Source organism: Rana temporaria, chromosome 4 (assembly GCF_905171775.1).
Source record: "Rana temporaria chromosome 4, aRanTem1.1, whole genome shotgun sequence".
NCBI classification, from domain to species: domain Eukaryota; kingdom Metazoa; phylum Chordata; class Amphibia; order Anura; family Ranidae; genus Rana; species Rana temporaria.
The window spans coordinates 163,026,887-163,052,182 of NC_053492.1; the positions used below are offsets into that span (position 1 = coordinate 163,026,887).

General features: G+C 43.0%; 1 protein-coding gene across 2 annotated transcripts in view; it reads right to left on the bottom strand.

Moving 5' to 3' along the window:
• Nucleotides 1-25,296, bottom strand: part of SI (sucrase-isomaltase) — a 318,808-nt gene that overhangs the window by 69,232 nt on the left and 224,280 nt on the right. For both annotated transcript variants that reach the window (XM_040349295.1, XM_040349296.1), the window contains exons 48-50: nt 9,124-9,324; nt 6,480-6,634; nt 2,661-2,829 (exon numbers count right to left, since the gene is read on the bottom strand). In XM_040349295.1, the coding sequence (XP_040205229.1) occupies nt 2,661-2,829; nt 6,480-6,634; nt 9,124-9,324 (525 nt within the window). The remainder of the gene's footprint in view (nt 1-2,660; nt 2,830-6,479; nt 6,635-9,123; nt 9,325-25,296) is intronic.

Consider the following 25,296-nt stretch of genomic DNA (forward strand, 5'->3'; position numbering starts at 1 on the left):
ACACACCACACTGACCACCAGGGCTGGTGCAAGGATTTTTGCCACCTCCCGGCTGCGCCCTGACTCCACTTTACCCTGCAACACATGTGACCTATCTGACCCCTACACTGACCCCCTGACACACCTACCTGACACATGCACTGATCCACGGTCCACCTGACTTCTACTTCCTGCACTACTCACATTACACTGACCCACGTGACCATTACACTGACCCACGTGACCATTACACTGACCATTACACTAACCTACCTTACACCTACACTGACCCACCTCACTCCTACTTCCTGCACTCACATTACACTGACCCACCTGACCATCACACTGACCAGACACCAACACTGACTATTACCCTGACTGACACACACTGACCCCTGACACACACTGACCCCTGACACATAAATTGACCCACCGACCTTACACCTACATTGACCCACCTGTATGTAGGATAACTACATCCTGCACTGCTCACCCCCCTCCCTCCCTCCCTCCACACAGCTCTATGCAAAACTGCAAAGCCATCCTCCTCCTTACCTCTGCCTTCTCTTCTACAGCCTACAGGACTCTCCTCAGGAGGACCTCAGCACTGGATGTGCAGAATTGGTCCCGACTCCCCGCCAGTGCCATCCACCCGCAGTCCGCACCATGTGTCCCCGCCGGGCGGGAGGTTAGCTAACACGCTGCACCTCCATGCTCCGCTAGACAGGAAGCGCCGTGGCTGAACCAGAGGAGAGGGACAGGTGCCAGGCGGAGGGGAAGACAGCAGCTCACATTTCTGGTGGTTGTCTCCCCCCGCCATGTTCAGTGTTTCCCGGCGCACTGTCATTGGGCGTATGGCGATCATGTGCGGAGGCGGGACTTCAAGAGCGATTGCAGGCAGGCCAGCCCCACGCCGCACATGACCCCCATACGTCCAATCACAGGGCGCAAGACACTAAACATGGCGGCCAGAGATCAGGGACACATGAAGTGATTAGGAGGAGGCACGGAATTGCGCCCCCCTAAATGTCGCGCCTGGGGCCATGGCCCCCCTGCCCCCCACGCTACTCCACTGCTGAACAGTCACAACGTGTGAAAGGGGCCTAAGTGTTTTTGTGCTGTAATATTAAACTGGAAATGTATAGGATTTTTATACAATAAGATTTTATACAATGATGTGGCTTCTGGTCCATGGCTGCACCATAATCCAGAGTAATCTTAGCAGTCATAGGACATCCTAGTAGCCTTAGTTATGTAGTAACTAAAACCCATTTTCTTTACTGAATCCCAATAGGTTTTGGCTGTCTAAAAGAACACTTCAGAAACCAATTCAACAAATATAACAAACAAACTAAGTAACTAATACTACCTACAAACTGTATAGTAAAATATTTTTCATTCATTGAAAATCATAAACACATTTTACTGGAAAGGGAACATCTAATGTTAACATGGTTTGCAGCAAGACTGAAAAGCTTAAATCTGACTGACTATCAGCTTACAGTCATATTGATTTGCAATTTTAAAATGAGATGTTATAAACTTATTCTACTGTCATCAACTCCACTATGACAAAACAGAGTTATTCCAATCCATTACACTATGGTGTAATGCTTCACTTTAATGTATATACACTGTAACAGATGTGTTAAAGCATATCCTGAACGCCCTACATATTTTTGCATTTGGTCACAATATGGCTTTATTTTACAGTTTAGAACATAAAATAAGTATTCAATATTGTAACTGCAAGACTGGGTTTTTAAATCTGACATGCTGACATGGGCCTCTTGATGAAAATTCCTGTGTGTCCTACTGACCATGGCTGTTGGTGACCTATGAGAAAATATCACACTGCCTTTAAGAGAAGGCTGAATCTAAAAATGCTGCATAAATACTGAAATAAATGACACATTTTAAAGCCTGAGCCTTCAGGAATACTATTTTCCGATGACATCTCTTTTACTGTCACCTGAAAAATGTCTGCTTGGCATCAAAACCAATTTAACAACTCTTTTGACTTTTGAAGCAAATGGAACTTAAAGTGATACTAACGTCTCATTTTTTTTCTTTAAAAATAACAAACAAGTTATACTAACCTGCTCTGTGCAGTGGTTTTGCACATGGGAGCCCAGATCCTCCTCTTCTTGGTTCCCTCACTGGCTCTCTTGGCTTCTCCCTCCCTCTGAGTGCCCCCACAGAAAGCAGCTTGCTATAGGGCCCCCGAGCCGAGCCACTGCTCTGTGTGTCCATTCAGACATGGAGCTCTGCACGGTACGGTACGGCTCTGCACCCTCTTTCTCCTGATGGGCTAACTGACTTTGATTGACATCAGTGGGAACCAATGGTGCCGCTGCTGTGTCTCAGCCAATCAGGAGGGAAAGTACAAGACGGCCAAGGCACTCATGCACCTTGCTTGATCGAGATGGGACACAGGTAAATATTAGGAGGGGGCTGAGGGGGGCTGCTGCACCCAGAAGAATTTTTATCTTAATGCATAAAATAGATAAAAAACTTCTGCCTTTAGAATCACTTTAAACTGTACTCTTCTGCAATATTATAGTATGTTAGGTAGTTTCTGACAGCTAAACATTTAGCAACTTGAAATGTTAATATAAGCCACATAATAAAGGGTGTTTTTTTATGGGTGGAACTAAGGATGGATGTTTAATGGTACTTACTGCAGGAGGTTGGTCTTTAGCAAAGTATCCCCAGGTGTGCCAATTCAGGTCAATTCTGAATGACTCATGCTCTGTTTCTCCAAGTCCATATATATAAGAAGATGGCAAGCGATTTGAAATTTGAATAAACATGTCTGAGAAGGTGAATCCAGGGAGTTGAGAATTCCAGCTAAAGAATAAAAAAGTAATTTGTACATTATGTGCATGGTATTCATTAGGCTATGTATTTTTACATTGTTTTCATTTGTTTGATACAAAATTGGAATCCCTGGGCATTTTTACGAGTTCTTTTCAACAAAAAAAATTAAATATGTATGCAAGGCTTACATGCTTACATAATCTATCTATCATTACAATATCAATGACAACAAGTAATGTCTGTAATGGAAATCAAGACTTGGTATCCACTTTAAAGAATTAACCACTTCATTACTGGGCACTTAAACCCCCTTCGTGCCCAGACCAATTTTCAGCTTTCAACGCTGACGCATTTTGAATGACAATTGTGCGGTCATACAACACTGTACTCAAATTATATTTTTATCATTTTTTTCCCACAAATAGAGCTTTCTTTTGGTGGTATTTGATTACCTCTGCGATTTTTATTTTTTGCGCTATAAACATAAAAAAACAGAAAATTTTGAAAAAAAACACAATATTTTTAACTTTTTGTTATAATAATATCCCAATTTAAAAAAAAAAAAAAAAAAAAAATGTCCCTCGGTTTAGGGCGATACGTATTCTTCTACATATTTTTGTTAAAAAAAAATCGCAATAAGCGTATATTGATTGGTTTGCGCAAAAGTTATAGCGCCTACAAAATAGGGGATAGATTTATGATTTTTTTCTCTTTTTACTAGTAATGGCGGTGATCTGTGATTTTTTTTTTTTTTTTAGCAATAATTTTTATTGAAGATTTTCAGGGGACAACAAAGAAAAAAGGGGAAGGGAAAAATATACACACAAGGTGCAATGATATACTGTACACGTCTTCCATCATACACTTATTACCGATATCAGAAAACATCAAAAATCAATATCAATGTACTAAGTCGGAGAAAAACATCAACATTCAAAATCAATGTAACAAAGCCTGGATAGCCTTAGAAGTATTTGGGCCATATCGACCAACACTCATCAAATCGTTTGGTTCTCATAGAATTTATGGCAAGAAGTCTTTCAAATGTGTAGTTTCTATGGGTCCCAATGATCACGTCAGAAACGTTGATAGACTTGTTGAATTTCCAATGTCGTAAGACGAGTGCTCTTGTTTCTAGTAGTATGTGTGTTACGACCGGTCTCATGGTGCAAGGGAATCTATCAATATTTAAGTGGAGAATAGCAAGTGCAGGGTCCGGTTTTGTGAGAACCCCTGTCAGGGAAGAGATAAGTTGGAAAACCTGATTCCATACGCTTTTAACATTAGGGCATTGCCACAGCATGTGTACGAGGTTGCCCGTTTGTCCACATTCCCTTCCAGCAGCCAGCCGAGGCTCCCGGGAAGAATGTGGCAATCCTTAGAGGCGTATAGTGCCATCTGTTAGTTAGTTTGATTGCCAGCTCCCAGTGCTTGATACAGTGAGAGGCTTTGTGGATTTCCTGAAACGCGTGCGACCATTGCTCCACCGAGAACGTGAAGTTCAGGTCCATCTCCCATTTTTGCATTGCAGCGGTTTTGGAGAACTTTAGCTTATCCTGGAACAAGTTATAAAAGACTGCTATGCCCTTGTGTCTGGTTTCACAGTGGAGTAAAAACGCCAAACTGTACTAGGGAGGGAAATGTGTGGAGGCGGCAGCGGTCGGAGAAAATGGGTGATACTTAGACATTTAAATAGAGCGTTACCAGGTAGGTGCAAACTGGCCATAACCTGGTCGGCCGGTTTAAGTACCGTGCCTTCGTAAAAGTCTGTTATACTCGTCACGTTACAGCCAACCAAGTCGTCAACCCTTAACATTGGGATTTTGGCTTCTAGCAACTGCAGGGGTAGCACAAAGTTGATGTCCTGGACATCTTGTCGTTTGTGTTCAAGGAGATATCTCCAGGCCCTTAACGATATCTGCACGGTAGGGGGTAGAATGGACAAGTCCCATGGGTCCCACCCGTCGCTCAACAATAGGAGCTTCAGATCCTTGGTCGGTGACGTCGCCGATTCTATCTCTACCCAAAGGGGACAGTCAGCGTCATGGAACCAATGTTTGAGTTGGTCTAAACGAACCGCCCATAGGTAGTCGGGGATGTCAGGCAGGCCCGCTCCCCCTACTTGTCTGTGTGATATTAGGTTGTTCCTTGAGCACCTAGCCTTTTTTCCGTTCCATATATATCTCCAGCTGATCCTCATTAGACCTTTGAGATAATGAAGAGGTATATGAATCGGCAGGGTTCGGAACACATACAGTAGCTGTGGCAAAATTAACATTTTGTAAGCAGAGATTCTACCCATCCAAGATACCTCTGCGGGGTGTCAGTCTGACACCCCGCAACACCGATCTGGGTAGGAGACTCTTTACCACGTGATCAGCCGTGTCCAATCACGGCTGATCACGATGTAAACAAGAAGAGCCGGTGATCGGCTTTTCTTCACTCACATCTGTCAGACGCAAGTAGAGCTGCTCGTCTGACAGGTGGGTCTGTGCTGATCGATTATCAGCGCAGCCCCCCCGAGGATGCCCACACTAGACCACCAGGGATGCTACCAGACCACCAGGGATGCCCACCACCAGGTAAGCCACCCTAGACCACCAGGATGCCAATCAGTGCCCACAATGGATGCCAATCACTGCCCACAATGGGCATCACTGATTGGCAAGCATTATTGTGTGGCACTGATTGGCATCCATCAGTATAAAATATTACAGTACATCCGTACCACCTATCAGTGCCCATCCATGCCCATCCGTGACACCTATCAGTGCCCATCCATGCCCATCCGTGCCGCCTATCAGTGCCCATCCATGCCGCCTATCAGTGCCCATCCATGCTGCATATCAGTGCCACCTATCAGTGCCCATCAGTGCCGCCTATCAGTGCTGCATATTAGTGCTCATCATCAGTGCCGTCTTATCAGTGCCCATCAGTGCAGCCCCATCAGTGCCCATCGGTGAAGGAGAAAACGTACTTATTTACAACGTTTTGTAACTGAAACAAAACAAAAAAAACATATTTTTTTTCAAAATTTTTGGACTTTTTTATTTTTTTTTGCAGAAAATAAAAATCCCAGAGGTGATCAAATGCCACCAAAAGAATGCTCTATTTGTAGGAACAAAATGATAAAAACATAGCTTGGGTACAGTGTAGCATGACTGCACAATTGTCATTCAAAGTGCAACAGCGCTGAAAGCTGAAAATTGATCTGGGCAGGAAGGTGTATAAGTGCCTGGTATTGAAGTGGTTAAGCTCACATAGTGGGCCCAATTTACTTATATGTAAAGTGCAGTAAAAATAGGAAGAAGTGAACTGATCCTGGGCCAGACTTCCTAAAGTGGAAAACCTGCTGTATTAAATGCATGGGCTTTTTACTTTAGTAAACCTGTCCGGGATCACTGTACTTCATTTCCCTTCTCCACACTTCATACTTCAGTAAATCAGTCTCCCATCTTCTGAAAGTGCATTTTTTAAGCACTTAGGTAACAACTGTCAAAGTTCAGATAACCTTTGACCCAATGCTGTGAAAAAAGTAAAAGTAAGACATTTTTGGTGAGGGGATACAAATAATTTATGAGACAGTTATAATAATAAAGACACAATAAACCATTTAAAGTATGGCCAATGCTTTTTTATACAATAACTGCAATGTGTAATTTGCAATAATAAATACTTACATGACTGTTCCAGTGCTCCGTCTCCTAATGACAATTCCAAATGGATTGTTGGCGATTTCTACATCATACAGTCTTCCTTCCTGTGTACTTGTTGGACTGCTTGGGATATTTAATGGAACTGGAACTTCATATCTTTTGTTGTTTGGATCAAATATCTGTAGAATTTCAATAATAGTAGCTAAACATCTTTAAACACTTGTTAAGAGATTAGACATCTAATTATCTATATTGTTTCATTGCCTTTGCTAAGAATTAAAGCAGCCCAAAGATGATTTGATCCTCTTTCATTCAACCATGGGTGAAACGAAAGACAATTGCTTGATTTCCACATCAACACAGCCAGTGTTGATAGGAGAATGCCTCCCGTATAGCTATTGTGTTCTGAAGATGGCGGAATTGGGGTAGGGGAGGTCGGGAGCAAGGAGCCTTCCTGACTACCAGAACACAATGATTACTGCTAGTAGCTATAGCCACCAACAGTACTCATATGTTAAAAACCCGACATGCTGGTTGCACCCAAGTCGATCGATGGATTGTCTTGGGTACAATCAGCTTTCCCTTACATAGATGGATTCTCCACCTTGAGGTTTTTTATTGTACAACACCTGAGGACCTGGCCGCCACTCTGCTTCAGATTATGGGCGCTCTATGTAAGTGCAAGCATGCTATTTATGTATAATGTTTTGTGCCTGAGGTCCTGCCACCATTTGAGATGTTTTTCTTTTTGTTATCGCTGACTTATTGCTTTGGATGGGATGCGCTTAGTTGTTTTTACTATGAAAAACAAAGGTTTTTGGTCATGATCCATATACCCTGATACACTATGAAAGAAGGTCCCTTGGTTTGGATAGAGGCAGATAATGTGAGCTAAGGATGACTATTTACCGCTGAAGACCTGGATCCTGTTACATGTGATGTTTGCTGTTCTAATTACAACTACATTTGTTGAGTGCGTTTTACTGGCATTGATGGAGGTTGCACTGGGTGACTGGATTACTAGAATAATTTACACTTTTTTAAAAAAACTTTCTTTGAACTTGCTTTATGTTTAATATTTATTTATTTTTTACATTTTCAATTTGGACTCACTATCGCAACACTTTGGGTGTTTTAAGTTTTCAATAACTGTGATAAGCACTGCAATTTTTCTTTGTCACTGTTACTTTAGTGTTTTGTATGGGAATCGTGGACAGAGATGGGGCTCAGGCAGGGGCGGCCCATCTATTAAAGCGTTTGTTAACCCAAAACAAAAATGTTGCTGCTCTTGTCCCTTTAATGTGAAAGCTGCAGCATGGTGCTTTTGCTTTTTTGCCTTACTTCTCTGTATCTCTTACAATACCTGTTTGATCATGCCAGCTCCCGTCTTCCCCCCTTAGAACAGACCACAATTATCATGGCTGCTGAGCCAAGATCCTGTGGTCTAAATGTATGTCTGCTCCATCCACAGGTCTCCTCTCTTCTCTCTGCCTGTTTTTAGCTCCCCCTCCTCCCCCTCCTGCCCCTCCCTCCCCACCCCTCTTCTCTCCTCCCTCCTCCTTCCTCCCCCCTGCCCTCTCCTCTTATACACATTGCATTGACGGTCAAAGGGAGGAAGATAAGAGATTCCTCTTCTGACATATCTTGCATACGTCAGGTCAGAAGGAATATGTTTCCCTCCTACTCAGCTCCCTCAGCTTGGGTATGGAGATGAAATAGGACAATTGACAGAGCTAAAAAAAGCTAATAAAAGGCATTTATACAAAAAAATATAATAAGAAGATGCTGCAATTCTTAGGGAACCATGTACTGTGTACCTGATTAATTGGAGGCAAGGGGTAAACAGCCACTTTAGGGGTGCACATGCAGCACCTGCCCTATCCATTCTGCCGCCCCTCCTATCTATTCGTCCGGGCCCCTTGCAGGACACAAGGTGCCTGAATTACAGTGGCAGGGGTGTTTGTTTGAAGCACTGATTAGAGCCAGATGCTCTAATAGGCTTCAAAATAGGGTGGACTCCAGGCGCAGAGATTGCACTCACAGCCCACCCAGGTGTGTTAGAATAGGCAGTGATTATTCGCTATTCTAACACTGGTCCTCCTCCCAGACAATCAGGAAGCGGGTATGAGACCTGTCACCCAATTGGCTGAAAGGACAGGCGATCATATTGGATGCCTAAGAGGAGGTGGACGAGCCGCACGCTGGAAGTCACCCGCTACCCGCCTAGATGGGGTACGTGCCAGACCGACCGGAAAACAGCAGGGGGAGGTGCCGCTGGCCACTCGGGGGGGGGGGGGGTTGTTTGCCACTCCCTTCCCCCCCAAAAAAATTCCAACCATTACTGGGCCCAGATAAGTATTAGGTGGAGCTGTTGTACACAGAAGGCTTTTTATCTTAATGCATAGAATGCATTAAGATAAAAAGCATTCTGACAACTCCTTTAACCGAAGAAGCTGAAACTAGAAGCTGATTTGCTACTCTGCACATCTGCCCCTAGAATATGTCTGCTCCAGTTATAGTATAATATTTAGACACATATTAAAAAAAAATGCATTGACATTAGGATTTTAAAGGAGTTTATATTATGTTAATTTGTAAACAAAATTTGTAAATGTGATGATTCTTTCAACTGTTTCTCTAAAATAATAATAATGTAACTCAACATTACCTTAAACTGAAGCATATTATCTTCATGGAAGGTGGCAGTTAGACGAAGGTCATTTATTGATGGAGAGCTATCATAACGTACAGATGTTGTTGGGTTCCCTAGATCTGCTGTTATTCCAGTAGCAGTGGCTTGAATATTGGTGGCTTGATATCCAAAGCCATCTGGATAGAAGCAGCTTGGAGCTTTAGGATCACTAGCGCTCTATAAGCAAAACAGAAAAAAATAAGAAGTAAGTACACATGTGACATTCTTGTGGCTTCTTGGTACAAACATGTTAAAGAGGAATTCCTGGTAAAGATACGTTTTACATAGTTACACTGGTCCACCTTAGACCAATGTAACTATGCATACCATAACTGGCTGATGCCCTGGAAACTGGAAATCACTGAAGTAGACACAACTATTCCAGTGATCTTCATTTGCTTCTGTATCCCGTACAGAGCGGCTGATCTTATTGTTTACTGAACAGAAAAGGTCAGTTGCTCAAGATGGGCAGTATTCAATGAAAGCTTTGCATTTTCTGAATGAATGTGAAAAATTCTATGATTGGACAAGGTGAAGAAGCAGATTGTTGATGTCACTATCTCCACCTTGTTTATTTAGAGAACACTTGCATTCATTCAGAGAATGCAAAGCATTCTCTGAATGTTGCCCATGCTGATCGGCTGACTTCCTGTGTTCAGAATGCAGTGGGACTGGTGCTCGGCACAGGACCCAAAAGCAAATGTAAAAGGTAAAAACCCCATTGAGGTGTAGGAACTAGGAATGAGTTTAAAGTACAGCTTAAACACAAGTTCGGGACTCTGATTGGTGGGAGCTGAACATCATGTATAATAGTGGTATTACTTATGCTATTATACATAGCAGCTTCCTGCTGTCAATGGGGGTGCAAACTCATCTTACTCCATTTCCTGGCCTCCCAAACTGCATGCTGGAAAAGGGTCTAATATCAACTTTTTCTTGAATTTTGCATGGGGTTTCCTCATAACATTTAAAACAGGCACGAAGGATCTGATATGAATAAAAGGGAACCCAATGGGGGTGCACGCTTGGCTTACTCCCTTTCCTGACCTGCCAGACTGCATGCTGAAAAACTTTGAATTTTACGTGGGGTTTGCCCTTAATATATATTTCAGACCTGAAGGACCTGGTTTGAATAAGAAGGAACCCCTACACCTTTTTTTTTCTTATTTATGTGTGGGGGTCCCCCATTAACAAATACCAGACTCTTATTTAAGATATGGGTCTGGTGTAGATGTATGGAATTCCCAACTGCTTTATTTGCAGAATTAAGTGCCTGAGAGCTGTAATTTTGCTAGCAATTTAAGCACTTTTTTCTTTATAAATGTCATTGTTGCTGTATAAGGTTTTATATGTGACACAGATGTGGTACTTCACAGGCAGGGTTAGTTTAGGAAAGCAAAAAAATATTGCTGGATTCAAAAGGTTATTAGTATTGCTATCCTAAAATACTGATGTAAGTAATCTGTTTCCTAGGGAGACAGCTTCTACACCCAAGAGGATGTCCATGGTCTCCTTGGCTTGTAATGTAATGTAACACAAAATCGAAATTTAAGTGCCACATCACTGCTAAAATGTACAGAAAATACTTTATTCCAATAAAGTTAGAGGGCATTACTAAGAGTATCCAATGTGTTTCAGGTGTTCAAAAATGCTTCATTCATCAGGGCTTGAGACTGAAAACAATATACTGTAAATGGACTAAAAGTGCACAGCATCTTTAAAAGTATTTCTTCTAGTGTGATTACAAGCACAGATCATGTCAGCAGCTGTTTTGTCAGATGCACCACTTCACAGGCAGTGTCAGGGTAATCCCTAGACATGTTATTTAATAGAGTTTTGCATTTTTAATGCTTTACTTTAAAGCAGAGTTCCATCCTTTTAATAATCATTAAAAGTCAGCAGCTACAAAAAGTATAGCTGCTGACTTTAAATAAACTGACATTTACAGTAGAAAAAAGAAGGAAAAAAAACTGTGCTAAAAATTAAATAAAAAATATTAGATATGTGGTCCCAATGTGAATACAAACCAAGTGTATCTGTGAAAGTAAGAAAGCTGCAACCTGCTGGTAAACAAACAGTGAGAAAACTAGGAAAAATAGATGTTTGCGCTAACTCTAGTAGGTCTGCACAATGTATGAACACAAATTAATAATTATCACTTAGTGGGTATAAATCAGTGAAAACTCAAAATTGCACATAGTAATACAATGAACTGAACCATATGGTATCAATATAGCAGATGAATATGGTGAACAAATGAATGAACCTAAAAAAACACATATGATAGTCCAATGAGCTGGTCATATGGTTTAAATGGACCAAATAGGTAATAATAAACCTAGTGGCCCGGATTCAGATACATTGGTGCATATTTAGGCAGGCGTAGCGTATCTCTTTTATGCTACGCCGACGCAAGTCAGAGAGGCAAGCATGGTATTCAGAAAGCAAATGCTCCCAACGATGCGCCGGCGTAACGTAAATTTGTCGGCATAAGCCGGCCTAAGTCAAAGTACGAAGGAAGTGGGCGTGATCCATTTAAATGAAGCGTGACTCCATGCAAATGAAGGGCTGAACAAACGGCGCATGCGCCGCGACGGCACTGTATGTCCCGCGCCCCTCTGCACATGCTCACAACTACGCCCGGCGTAACCCCTAAGATACGCCGGCCCACTGCCTACGCCCAGTGCACAAATACGCCCAGACATGCGCCCGTCAAGTGCAAAAGTACACAAGCATTTTTTTTACTGCTAGTACTTTTGTCTCTTGAGGCAGGTCTGCACCAGGGACTGCTAAGGACCACAGGATGAAAAACTTCAGCCCTGAGGAGAAGGCTATAATTATTGATGCCCTCTCCAAATATGGCGCGTGCCTCTATGGGGCACAAAGTGGCACAACCAGCAAGGTCCAAAAAGACAACATTTTGTTGGAGATTACCACGCAGGTGAATGCCCTTGGCGTGGCGGCTAGGAAACCCAAGCACATAGTTAAAAAAATCAATGATCTGCGGCGTCTGGTAAAAGAGAAGCTGGCGGCGATCAGGAGGCATGCCACTGGCACAGGAGGTGGACCAGCCGCTAAGATCTCCCTGACTGCTGATGAGCTGGTCATTGCCAGGTGCCTGGAGATGGAGCTGGTGGAGGGCCTGGAGGGATATGATTCTGTGGATCAGCCCTTGAGGACAGGTAAGTGTATTTTATCTTCTTTCTGGTGTGTAGCTTGTGTGGGGGTGGAAGGGAACATGCGACAAGTGTGTGGGTCCACCAACATGTGAATGTTTTGTGTCATCCACAGACGTGCAGGAGAGAGCTGGGCCGTAGTCGGCTGCTGGGCGACCCACGCCATCCATGGTGGAGAGTGCCCCTACCTCACCTCTTGAGGAAGTAGAGGAGGAGCACGTTGGTATTGAGGATGCTTTATACCTTGTGGAGCAGACCCCCATACCAGGACCCTCCCAAACCTCCTCCCCCATCAGGGATAGCCCTTCAAGGGCCACCCCCCCATCAGGGATAGCCCCTCAAGGGCCACCCCCCATCAGGGATAGCCCCTCAGGGGCCACCCCCCCCATCAGGGATAGCCCCCCAAGGGCCACCCCCCATCAGGGATGGCCCCTCAAGGGCCACCCCCCCATCAGGGTTCGCCCCTCAAGGGCCACCCCCTACAGCCGGCCCCAAGCCTCTTCTGCCTCAAAGAAGGCTACAAGAAAAAACAGGGGTGACCAGGACGAATTGGAGGAGGGACCAGGTCGTGTGTACGGGGCCTAAGAGGAGCTCTCTAGACATGTTTTCTAATACCCACCAAACCACCCAACCTTGGCAATTACCACAGTCACACTCTTGCCCTATCCTAAATGATATAACTCACATCCTCAATCTTTGTAAATGTACGTGACAACTTCAGTGTCAGTTACAACTCTACCTCCTCTTTTCTTCTTCTTTCCATCAGAGTTCCCCATGTTCTTTCCTTGGATCTCATTTCTTTTATTCTCAAACTACACCTCCTCCCTGGACCATCAGACTCACACATCTTTCAATACCATTTGTAGGCTGACAACACACACATCTATATTTCTACCCTTCAGCTCACCCCACCAGTGTCCTGACATGTCACTAATTTACTAAGAGACAAATCAGTATGGATGTCATACCACTTATTTAAACTCAATCTATCCAAAACTGAGCTCATAATTCCCCCCATGCTTCCTCACCTGATTGTGCTGTCGATATTAATGGCACAACTATTAGTCAGCTTGCCAGGGTGTTAGGGTTAATCCTAGACTCTCTCTTTGGCTTCACATCCAACTGTTGTCCAAATCTTAGAACCTCAACTTTCAAAATATCTCTAAAATATACTCCTTCTTAAAGGTGGGAGTCAATTCCATGCATGACTTTTACCTATAGGTAAGCCTATAGTAAGGCTTACCTATAGGTACAGTAAATATCTACTAAACGTACAACGTTAACTACTTGCCGACCGCCCACCGTCGTTATACGTCCTCACTTTAGAGATGAATATCTCGGTAACGGTAGCAGCTGCTGCCACAATCGAGATATTCATCTCTTCTGTGGGCGGCCGTGTTAACGATAATGGCGGTCTCCGCGGTGAATTCGCCGCAAAATCGCCGTTATCGGTGGCGGGAGAGGGCCCCCCCCCCTCCCGCCGCTCTCCCGCGCCCTCCGCCGCTTACCGGAGCCGTCGGTAGCGGCGGAGGAGATCGCGACCATCCGGCAGCTGAGCGGGGACGAGACTGAAGGAAAAATCTCCTTCGCCCGTCCCCATAGCTCTGCTGGGCGGAAGTGACGTCAAAACGTCAGTCCCGCCCAGCGTCTTAAAGAAACATTTTTTTTTTTGTCATTTGAAAAAATGACATTTCCAAATTTTTTATATTTTTTTGCATTTAAGCCCAAATATGAGATCTGAGGTCTTTTTGACCCCAGATCTCATATTTAAGAGGACCTGTCATGCTTTTTTCTATTACAAGGGATGTTTACATTCTTTGTAATAGGAATAAAAGTGATATTTTTTTTTTTCCAGTGTTAAAAATTCTAAAATAAATAAAAATAAATGCGAAAAGCAAAAAAAATTTTTTTTAAAGCGCCCCGTCCCGACGAGCTCGCGCGTAGAAGCGAACGTATACGCGAGTAGCGCCGACATATGAAAACGGTATTCAAACCACACAAGTGAGGTATCGCCGCGATCGTTAGAGCGAGAGCATTAATTTTAGCCTTAGGCCTACTCTGTAACTCAAAAAATGCAACCTGTAGAATTTTTTAAACGTCGCCTATCAAGATTTTTAAGGGTAAAAGTTTGACGCCATGCCACGAGCGGGCGCAATTTTTAAGCGTGACATGTTGGGTATCATTTTACTCGGCGTAACATTATCTTTCACAATATATAAAAAAATTGGGCCAAATTTATTGTTGTCTTATTTTTTCATTTAAAAAAGTGAATTTTTTCCAAAAAAAGTGCGCTTGTAAGACCGCTGCGCAAATACGGTGTGACAAAAAGTATTGCAATGACTTCCATTTTATTCTCTAGGGTGTTAGAAACAAAAAATATATAATGTTTGGGGGTTTTAAGTAATTTTCTAGCAAAAAAAAATGGTTTTGTCTCGTAAACACCGACTCTGAAAAACAGGCCCGGGGCTAAAGTGGTTAAGGAGATATTTACTTTTAATGCACCCAATGATGTCACCAGCACATGCGCTCTGTAGGAACAGCATACTGTTCTGTTTCTTCAAAGTCCTGTGCCATGAACGGTGGCTCCCACGTGTATGTGCAGGAGTGATGTCATCAAGGGGCCGGCCACTCACATAGCAGAAGTCCGCAAACTCGGGAGAAACACTGGGTGAAGATTGAAGCGCCCTAATTTTAAGGTAGGTTTCACATAATGTGCTAGTATTAAATGCATACTAGCACACTATGACATTGCCTTGCTGGATTAAAAAAAACACAAACAGCAGTTTACTACCACACTAACAATTGACAGCACAAAGCTTCTAATCCACTTCCTGGTTATATCTTGCTTTAACTATTGCAACCCCCTCTTCATTGGCCTATCCCCCATTAGTGCATCATGAATGCTGCTGCCACACTCATCCACCTTACCAACCATTCAGTGTCTGCTACCCATCTTTTACAATCTCTCCACTGGCTTCTGCTTACTCAACAAATACAATTCTAAATACTAACAACCAACTACAAAGCCATCCACAACTCAGCCCCCAGCTACATCAATTACCTTGTCTCAAAATACCAACCAAACCATTCTCTTCACTCATCCGAAGACCTCAATATCCCCTCAAAAAATCTCCATCAGTTTAGACCAATATGTATTTAACATATTTTTGGTAAAAAAAATTGATTGGTCTGTGCAAAAGTTATAGCGTCTACAAAATAGGGGATATTTTTATGGCATTTTTATTATTATTATTTTTTTATTAGTAATAGCGGTGATCAGCGATTTTTAGCGGGATTGCGGCGGACAGATCGGACTTTTGTGATACTTTTTTGGGACCATTGACATTATTACAGTGATCAAAGCTAAAAATAGCCACTGATTACTTTATACATGGCATGGGGTTAACACTAGGGAGAGATCAAGAGGTTAAGTGCACCCTGGAAAGTGTTTCTAACTGTGGGGGGAGGGGACTGACTGGAGGAGGAGAGAGATCGCTGTTCCTGATCACTAGGAACAGACAATCTCTCTCTACTCCCCTGACAGAACTGGCTCTCTGTGGAGTGATCGCAGGTTTGCCGGCAGACATTGCGGCTGCCGGCCATGAGCATCAGAGCCGGCGACCGCTGTTCAGGTACAGCGATGTGCGCAGCCGAGCCCTTCTGCTGCAGTATAACTGCGGCAGCTGGTCGGCAAGCAGTTAATAAGTAAATCATATCTTGCCTTGAATTTATTAAGTGACTTTATCGCAGGCAAGTTTGTTCAACTTATATGGCTTATATGGTGTGTGCACCTTTATAGGACCCCTTGGCTGTCATCTTGTGGACATACAAGCTCCATGCATGCTTTCCAATGCAGATCTGAGTGCTCATTATAAATTAAATTAATAAATACAGGAACTTAAGCTTGTAGTGTTATATAACAGAGAAAATACTAGGACTCTTTTGGAAAATGATAAGCTGTTTATTTTTTTAATCTAGATCCATATTATAATCATTGCAGTTCCATACTCTTGTATCCGGCTTTTGGGCTCTTGGCATCACTTAGTGGATGCACATTGGCACTCCTGGACAGACGCATCTCATATTTTACAATAACTCATTGCCTCTTTATCATTTGGAGGTAGGGATCCTCTTTTGTGAGACTATTTTCCGATAGGTGGACTTTATTGTCACACATGTATAGTAAACCAATTATGTGGATATACAAATGCTTGTGTGATATTGTTTTGATTTATTTCTGTTTATTTCACCAGAGGTATTGCCACACATTTTTTGAAGAAGCCTGAATAGATGAAACATGTTGAATAACATGTGTGATGAATTACATTATAGGGTGTATTTACTAAAGCTAGAGAGGGCACACTAAAGGTTCGTTTTTTAGTTGTTTTTTTCCAAAACAAACATATCATACTTACCTCCACTGTGCAGTTTGTTTTGCACAGAGTGGCCCCAGGTGTCCTCTTCTGGGGTCCCATGGCAGCTCTCGCAGGTCCTCCCGGCAAGAGCTAACTGCTTCTGGGAAGCTCTCTCCTGATGGGGTTACCTTGCTGGCGTGCTCCCGTGTGATATACTCGGCGGTCACAGTCGCCAAGTGTATGACTCGGCCCTGGCCCCCGGCACGCAAAGTCACTGATTTGATTGACAGCAGTGGGAGCCAATGGCTGCACTGCTATCAGTCATCCAATGGAGAGCCAACAAGAGCTGGGGGAAAGCAACACGGGATCCTGCCCACGGAGATTCGGGGCTCAGGTAAGTAAAACGGGGGCTCGGGTGGGGGGGGGGGGCGGTGACTGCAAGGTGTTTTTTCACCTTAATGCATAGGATGCATTAAGGTGAAAAAGCTCAAAGGTTTACAACCCCTTTAAGCCTTAGCAATAAAACCTGGAAGATGATTGGTTTCTCTGCAGAATTGTGACAAACTTTTGCCCTCTCTAACTTTAGTAAATAAACACCTATATGAGTCTACAGTATGCTTTTAATCAACATTTTTGTAATTGAATCAAATTTTTTAACACATTTTTATACTGAATATTTCTGTGTGTTTTTGTGTCCATGCACATGAAAAGTCCCATATTTTGCCCATTTTCTTTTAGTTCTTTTTTAAGGGATGTTGGTGCCTTTGACTTTGTGTAAACTGGTCTTGTTCATGCAATTTCCAGTTTTGTTTCCTAGGGTGGTTTAACCACCAATAATTATTCTATGGGCAACACTAGTACTTTTCTGGGATGGACACCAGGGTTTCATATTTGAGTATGTTATTTGAGATTCTGTTATTGATATAACTCATGTTTGTATAAAAATGTATGTATTATATTCTACTCTATTTTTTTTTTTGGAGGGAGCTCACCATGACTGACTATTGTGGAGAAACATGGGAGAGGTTTGTAACAGAGGTTTAACAGGCCCACTCCACCCCAACACCGCCTTTTCTGGGGCGGATGTTAATATGTTTTTTGCTAAACTTCAAAGATAGGTTGAAAAAAATATGTGGGTGTTTTGGCACCAACAGTACTTTGACAAGTACATTGAAAATAAAGTTGTCCCTTGGGGACTACGAATAAAAAAAATTCTGGGAGCGTAACCTTTTTTTCAGATGAGAACAGAGTAGATGAACTGAACAATGTAATTTCTTGGTATCACTATATTGATCATATATTTATGATTTGGGCAGGCTCAAATTATAAATTAGTACTTTTTCTGGAGGGATTGAAGCACAATTCATATAATCTAAAAATTCACATTTAACTTTGATTTGAAAAAAAAAAAACTTTCCTGTCTTGTGCTCCACTCTGTATAGCAAATCCTCTGTGGGGATTGGGAACACAGTTCTACATGCCACCAGCTCATACCCTGAGCCCTTGGTCAAGAGTATTCCCTACAGTCAGTTTTTGCAAATTTAACTGTGCCACAGACAGATTTTTTGAGATAGGCAGATGCCCTAGGGTAACGCTTATTAGCAAGAGGATACAGCAAGTCCTGTCCCAGAAAGGCTTTCAATAAGGTTAAAGTACAGGATAGATCTTCCTTAACCACTTGCCGACCAGGCCATAGCCACTGATACAGCGTGTGTGGAAAGGATAGAGATTGAGTGCAGCAGCGTGAGTTACATCGCTTTTTTGTGCTTTACAGTGCCCTACAGTGCTAAGCAGTGTCTTACAGTGCCACAACAGAGCTCATATATTACCTACAGTGCCATCAGTGCCACCACAGTGCCACATCAATGCCACCTGTGCCACTACAGTGCCCATTAGCTCCACATCAGTGCCACTACAGTGCTCATCTGTGCCATCAGTGCGACTACAGTGCTCATCTGTGCCATCATGGCCACATCAGTGCTCTACAGTGCCACATAAGTGCTACTACAGTGCCCATCAGTGCCACTAATGCCACTGCAGTGCACAGCAGTTCCACTACAGTGCTCATCTGTGGCATCAGTGCTACTACAGTGCCACCTGTGCGACTAAAGTGCCCATCAGTGCCACTACAGTGCTCATCTGTGCCATACAGTGCCTTCAGTGCCACATCACTACAGTGCCACTACATTGCTCTACAGTGCCCATCAGTGCCACTACAGTTCCCATCAGTGCCACTACAGTGCTCTACAGTGCCACATCAGTGTACATGTGCCACTACAGTACCCATCAATGCCACATTAGTAGCTAATGCTACAGTGACTATCAGTGCCACTACAGTGCTTATCAGTGCCACTACAGTGATCATCAGTGCCACTACAGTGCCATCGGTGCTCATGTGTGTCACCAAAGTGCTATTAGTGCCACTACAGTGCCCATCAGTGCCACCAGTGAACTAAAGTGCTCATCAGTGCCACTACAGTGCCCTATTAGGGCTCATCAGTGCCCATTAGTGAGTGCTCATCAGTGCAACCCTATCAGTGGATCCTCATCAGCGCTTGTCAGTGCCACCCTATTAGTGCCAGCTAATCAGTGCAGCCTCAGTGCACATCAGTGCAACCCCATCAGTGCACATAAGGGCTCCCTCATCAGCACCCATCAGTGCACCCTCATCAGAACCCAGCAGCATAGCCACTTCAGCACTCAGCAGTGCAGTCTCATTAGACCAGCCTCATCAGCACCCATTAGTTCAGCCACATCTGCCCCAGTGTCCCTATCACAACCATATTGTTACCACTGTCCACAGTCACCAGTATGGCGAAAAAATTATTTCCAGTGAGGAGGCATACCAACTTCTTAGCTTGACCGATGAAAGCAGCAGGGAGTTCTCTGTGTTTAAGTCCAATTCTGATTATGATTTTGAACCCATTTTAAGCAGTGGGACTGCCACAGAATCGGAGGAAGAGGAAAGTGTGCCCATAAACCACAGGCATTCTGGCAAGGAGAAGGCTACCACAAGTAGAGCAGTGGCATCAACCAGCAGCTCTTTGCCACCCACCATTAGCACAGTGGCATCCACGAGAAATACAGTACCACTGCAAGAAAGGCCAAGCACTAGTGGGGGTGGGGGTCATCTCAGCCCCAAAGGATTAGGACCCATGCCAGCCTTCCCTATGTCCTTCAAAACCCACTATGACTTCCTCCTAACTAAGGAGAAGAAAACATCCCTCCTTTTACCACCCAGCCAGGCGAACACAGAGAATGTTGCCCCTATTGTTTTTTTTGTTTTTTTTTGTAATTTATAGTATACAAAATTCCTTAAAACCCAACAACATTTCTCACCTCATTAACATATATCAAACCATCTTTCACCTATTTCAATACCCTTGCCCTCCCATCCCACCATCCCACCTTTCCAGTATGCCACCCTCCCGCCCCCTACCCCCTCTTATTCCTCATGACTACGTACTCCTGATTTCACTATATTTCTTTGTAAGTTTAAACTCTTTTTAATCTTCCCATCTCTTATCAAAGCCTTCTCTTGTGTCTTCATAACTATGTCTAAGATATTCCATATTTCGAGTCTCTTCTATCTTATCAAACCACTCCCCTATCTTTGGGCTATCTACTTCCCCCCAGTTCTTTGGTATCAGGCTTTTTGCAGCATTCAACATGTGGATTGTCATTGAGTTTATATATTCTTTTTTCGGAATGTCTACCCCGTGGAATAAGCATGCCCATGGATCTTCTGGTATGTCAATTTTAGTAATGTCTTTTATGTACCTTAGTATTTCCTTCCAGTACGTTCTAATTTTGGGGCATCCCCACCAGATATGGGCCATAGTTCCTATTTGTTTACACCCCACCAGCTTTTATCATTTCCAAGTTTCATCCATTCCACCACCCGTGTTAACAATACTGCCTCGTAATATTTTTGAAAATCAGGGACGCTCAGTCCCCCTTGATTTTTTTGTTTTCTTCAGTGTTGCCAGTGCTATTCTAGTTTTTTTTTGTTGTGCCATATTAATTTTGTGATTACTGTTTAATATTCTAAAATACGTTGGAGGTATGTATATAGGGAGCATCTGAAACTTGTACATGATCTTCGGGAGTATTATCATTTTTAGGGCGTTACATGATAGAGGGCATGCTGCTATCCTCTTTATCTCTCTTTTAACTTCCTCGAATAATAGAATATAATTTGCTTGGTATACCTTTTTTGGCGAGGCAGTTAATTTAATCCCAAGATATTTTATTTTCATAGACATTGTTCCTCACTTACTTTCATGTTTATATTTAGTATCTCTGATTTACACGGATTAATCTTAAAGTTAGATAAATCTCCATATTATTTTAATGCTCTCATCAAATTAGGCATTGTAATTCGAGGATTGGATATGTAGAATAGCACATCGTCTGCAAACACAGCTAATTTATGTTCCTCTTCTCCAATTCTAAAGCCCCCGATGTCCACATCTCCCCGCACCATTGCCAGAAGCGGTTGTAGCGCAAGCAAGAAAAGTAGTGGAGACAGGGGGCAACCCTGTCTTGTCCCATTTTTCATACCGAAGGGGGGTGATAATGTCCCATTCACTTTTATCCTAGCTGTGGGTCCTTTGTATAATGTTTGAATCCACTGCATCATCCTGGGTCGGCATCCTTTGTGCCGGCGTAGCGCATCTCATATGCGCTACGCCAACGTAATTTTGAGAGGCAAGAGCAGTATTCACAAAGCACTCGCCCCCTACGTTGCGCCAGCGTAACGTAAATTGGCCGGCGTAAGCCCGCCTAATTCAAAGTAGGGAGGTAGTGGGCGTGATCTATTAAAATGAAGTGTGACCCCATGTAAATGAAAGGCCGGACGAACGGCGCATGCGTAACCTACGCCCAGCCCCATTCACGTATGACTTACGTAAACAACGTAAAATACGACGGCTGTTCCGTCGTCCATACCTTTGCATGGGTTGTGCCTCCCTAGAGGTGTTTTATCTTTACGCCGGACGTACGCCTTGCGTAAACGGTGTATACTCATGCGACGGGCGCAAGTACGTTCGTGAATCGGTGTATCTTGGTCAACCCAACCCAACCTGGTCCGAATGAACCAGTTCCATCATTAACCACTTCCAGACTTGCGAACAACGATGTACGTCCTATTTTTAAAGATTGATATCTTGGTAACGACAGCAGCTGCTGCCACAACCGAGGTATCGATCTTTAGTGTGCACGGTCCGGTACACGATAACGGTGGTCTCCGCGGGGGATTCACCGCGAGATCTCCGTTATCGGTGGCGGGAGAGGGCCCCCCCTCCCGCCGATCTCCCGCACCCTCCGCCGCTTACCGGAGCCGTCGGTAGCGGCGGAGGCGATCGGGACCGTTCAGCTGGTGACTGGGGACGAGACTGAAGGAAAAATCTCCTTCGCCCGTCCCCATAGCTCTGCTGGGCGGAAGTGACGTCAAAACGCCTCTTAAAGAAACATTTTTTTTTTGTCATTTGAAAAAATGACAGTTTCATTTTTTTTTTTCTTGCATTTTAGTCTAAATATGAGATCTGAGGTCTTTTTGACCCCAGATCTCATATTTAAGAGGACCTGTCATGCTTTTTTCTATTATAAGGGATGTTTACATTCCTTATAATAGGAATAAAAGTGATCAATTTTTTTTTTTAGTGTAAAAAGTAATAAAATAAATAAAAATAAATAAGAAAACCAAAACAATTTTTTTTTAAAGCGCCCCGTCCTGACGAGCTCGCGCGCAGAAGCGAACGCATACGCAATAGCGCCCGCATATGAAAACGGTGTTCAAATCACACAAGTGAGGTATTGCCGCGATCGTTAGAGCGAGAGCAATAATTCTACCCCTAGAGCTACTCTGTAGCTCAAAAAATGCAACCTATAGAATTTTTTAAACGTCGCCTATCAAGATTTTTAAGGGTAAAAGTTTGACGCCATGCCACGAGCGGGCGCAATTTTTAAGCATGACATGTTGGGTATCATTTTACTCGGCGTAACATTATCTTTCACAATATGTAAAAAAAATTGGGCCAAATTTGTTGTTGTCTTATTTTTTAATTAAAAAAAGTGAATTTTTTCCAAAAAAAGTGCGCTTGTAAGACCGCTGCGCAAATACGGTGTGACAAAAAGTATTGAAATGACCACTATTTTATTCTCTAGGGTGTTAGAAAAATAATATATAATGTTTGGGGGTTTTAAGTAATTTTCTAGCAGAAAAAAACTGTTTTAGTCTTACAAACACCAAATCTGAAAAACACCTAAGGTCTGGAAGTGGTTAATTATTTTATTCCTGTTGCTAGTATTTTCGCAAATAGTTTTGTATCCGCATTTAGCAATGATATTGGTCTATAGTTAGAACATTTGGTATTATCTTTGCCTTCTTTTGCTATAATTGTTATGGATGTTGATAAAGCTTCCCTACTCATCTCATATCTAGTACCCAGTCCATATATGTATTTACAGAATTTCGGGGTGAAAATGTCTTTAAACCTTTTTAAGTATAGTGTCGTATATCTGTTTGGCCCTGGACTTTTTCCTGTTGCTGATTCTTTTAATGCCTGATTGATTTCCTCTTCTGTTATGGGCCTTTCTAGGAATATTGCTTTCTCTTCTACTATCCTGGGGATCTTAGCTTTTTTTTAAATAGTCTATAATTTTTTCTTTTTGCCCCACCTCCCCTTGACCTTTCTGACTAACTGAGTACAGTTGTTCATAGAACTCTCGGAAAACCATCGCTATATCCTTTGTATTATGAATCATGTCCCCCTTTTTATTTTGTATTTTTTCTATATAATTGAATGATTTTTTTTCCATAACATCTTTGCTAAGCACCTGCTATTTTTATTTCCCCGTTGATATTTTTCCTTAGCGATTTTATTATAGGTTTTCCTTATTTCCTGTTCCAATAGTTCCTTCAGTTCATCTCTTTTTATTGCCGGTTCTCATCTTATTTCCTGTTTCCTGTTCTTGTTCATCCTCAATTTTATGTCTTTGCTCTAACAGATATATTTCTTCTATTACTTTTCCCCTCTTTTTTTTCTCTCTTTTTTTTGTGAGATAAGGATCCCACTTATGTAGGCTTTATGGACCTCCCACAGGGTATCATCCCCTATGTTACTGGTTCCATTTATACTGAAATATTGTTCTAATTCGCCTCCTCCCCTTGTTTATCTAGGAGTTCCTTATTCAACCTCCAAGAGTACTCTTGTATCTGGGTTCCAGGTATTTTTATTTCCATAGTCATTGGTGCATGGTCTGATAATGTAGTTACTTCAATATTTCCACCAATGTCCAACATCCTATGTTCGGTCAACCAATGATCTATGCTCGTGTACGTCCCGTGTACAGGGGTGTCTTCGGGTGTTGTATTCTCCATATATCCACCAACTGGTGGCTGTGAAGTTTTTGTTTTATTGCCCTCATCTGAACCTTCCTCGTCCCCTGTAAACCCAACGTACTGTCTAGTTTAGGGTCCATACAGAAGTTCAGATCTCCTGCAACAAACACTTCTCCCCTTTTAAACTCTGAATATTTTTCCAGGATTCCCCCCAAATATACAGTTGGATCCCTATTAGGGCAATATATATTCGCTAATGTACATTCCATTCCCATCAGCTTCCCCCTTAAGAAGAGGTATCTTCCCTCCGGATCAGTTAGTCTATTTTCCAGGACAAACCGTGTCCCTCTACCTATCGCTACCCCCTTTGCCTTATTTGTCATTGAATCGCCATAGTACCAAATTGGAAGCCGATGGGAATACAACCTCACATTAGTCTCATGGGACAGGTGAGTTTCCTGTAAGAAGACCACTCCTGCCCCATAATACTCAATCTCTTTTAAGATTTTAAGAATTTTACTAGGTGTATTCAGCCCTCTGACATTGTAGGTCAAAAATGTAACAGTGGTCATAGTATACCTTTTTACATCCTATTTTCACTGAGATGGGTTGTTCACATTCTATGTGAGTAAAATAAATTTGTACGTTTTTTTTTACATTGATTCTTCTACTTCCCCTCCCACTTACCACCCCCTCCCACCCCTTCCCCCCTCCCTCCCCCTACCCCCTCTCCCCTCACTGTCCCCTCGTCCTGCTCCTGGCTCCTAGCTCGCCTCTGGAGACCCACTCCACTGTCCCCTCGCAAGCCTCTCCTCCTGGGGTGTACCTCCAACCGTGGCACCTGTTTCCCCTCACCCCTCCCCGCCTCCCTCTCACGGGGGTGGTCGGGGGAAGGGGGAGCCGGTCCACTCACCTCCCGGTGTGACATCTTCCTGACTTATATTTCATTTCCCCACTCCCCCCCTCCCTCACTTCCCACCTCAGACACCACCAAGCTAACTTGAGTTAACTTCCCATTATTTTGTTTCCAATGCTTCCTATGCTATCCAATATATCCTGCCTCTTCTTCTTCTACTAACTACCCCTTCTTTTTATCCCTTAGCCCAAGAGGAGGTTGAATATTTCCTTCATTATCTTCTTCAGATCCTCTCCTCTTCCTTCGGGTAACGCCTTTATCCTTAGGTTCTGACGTCTGCTTTGGTTTTCCTGATTTTCTATTCTATATAATATTTCCCTCTGGCTAGCTTGTAGCGATTTGAGTTGTATTTTTAGC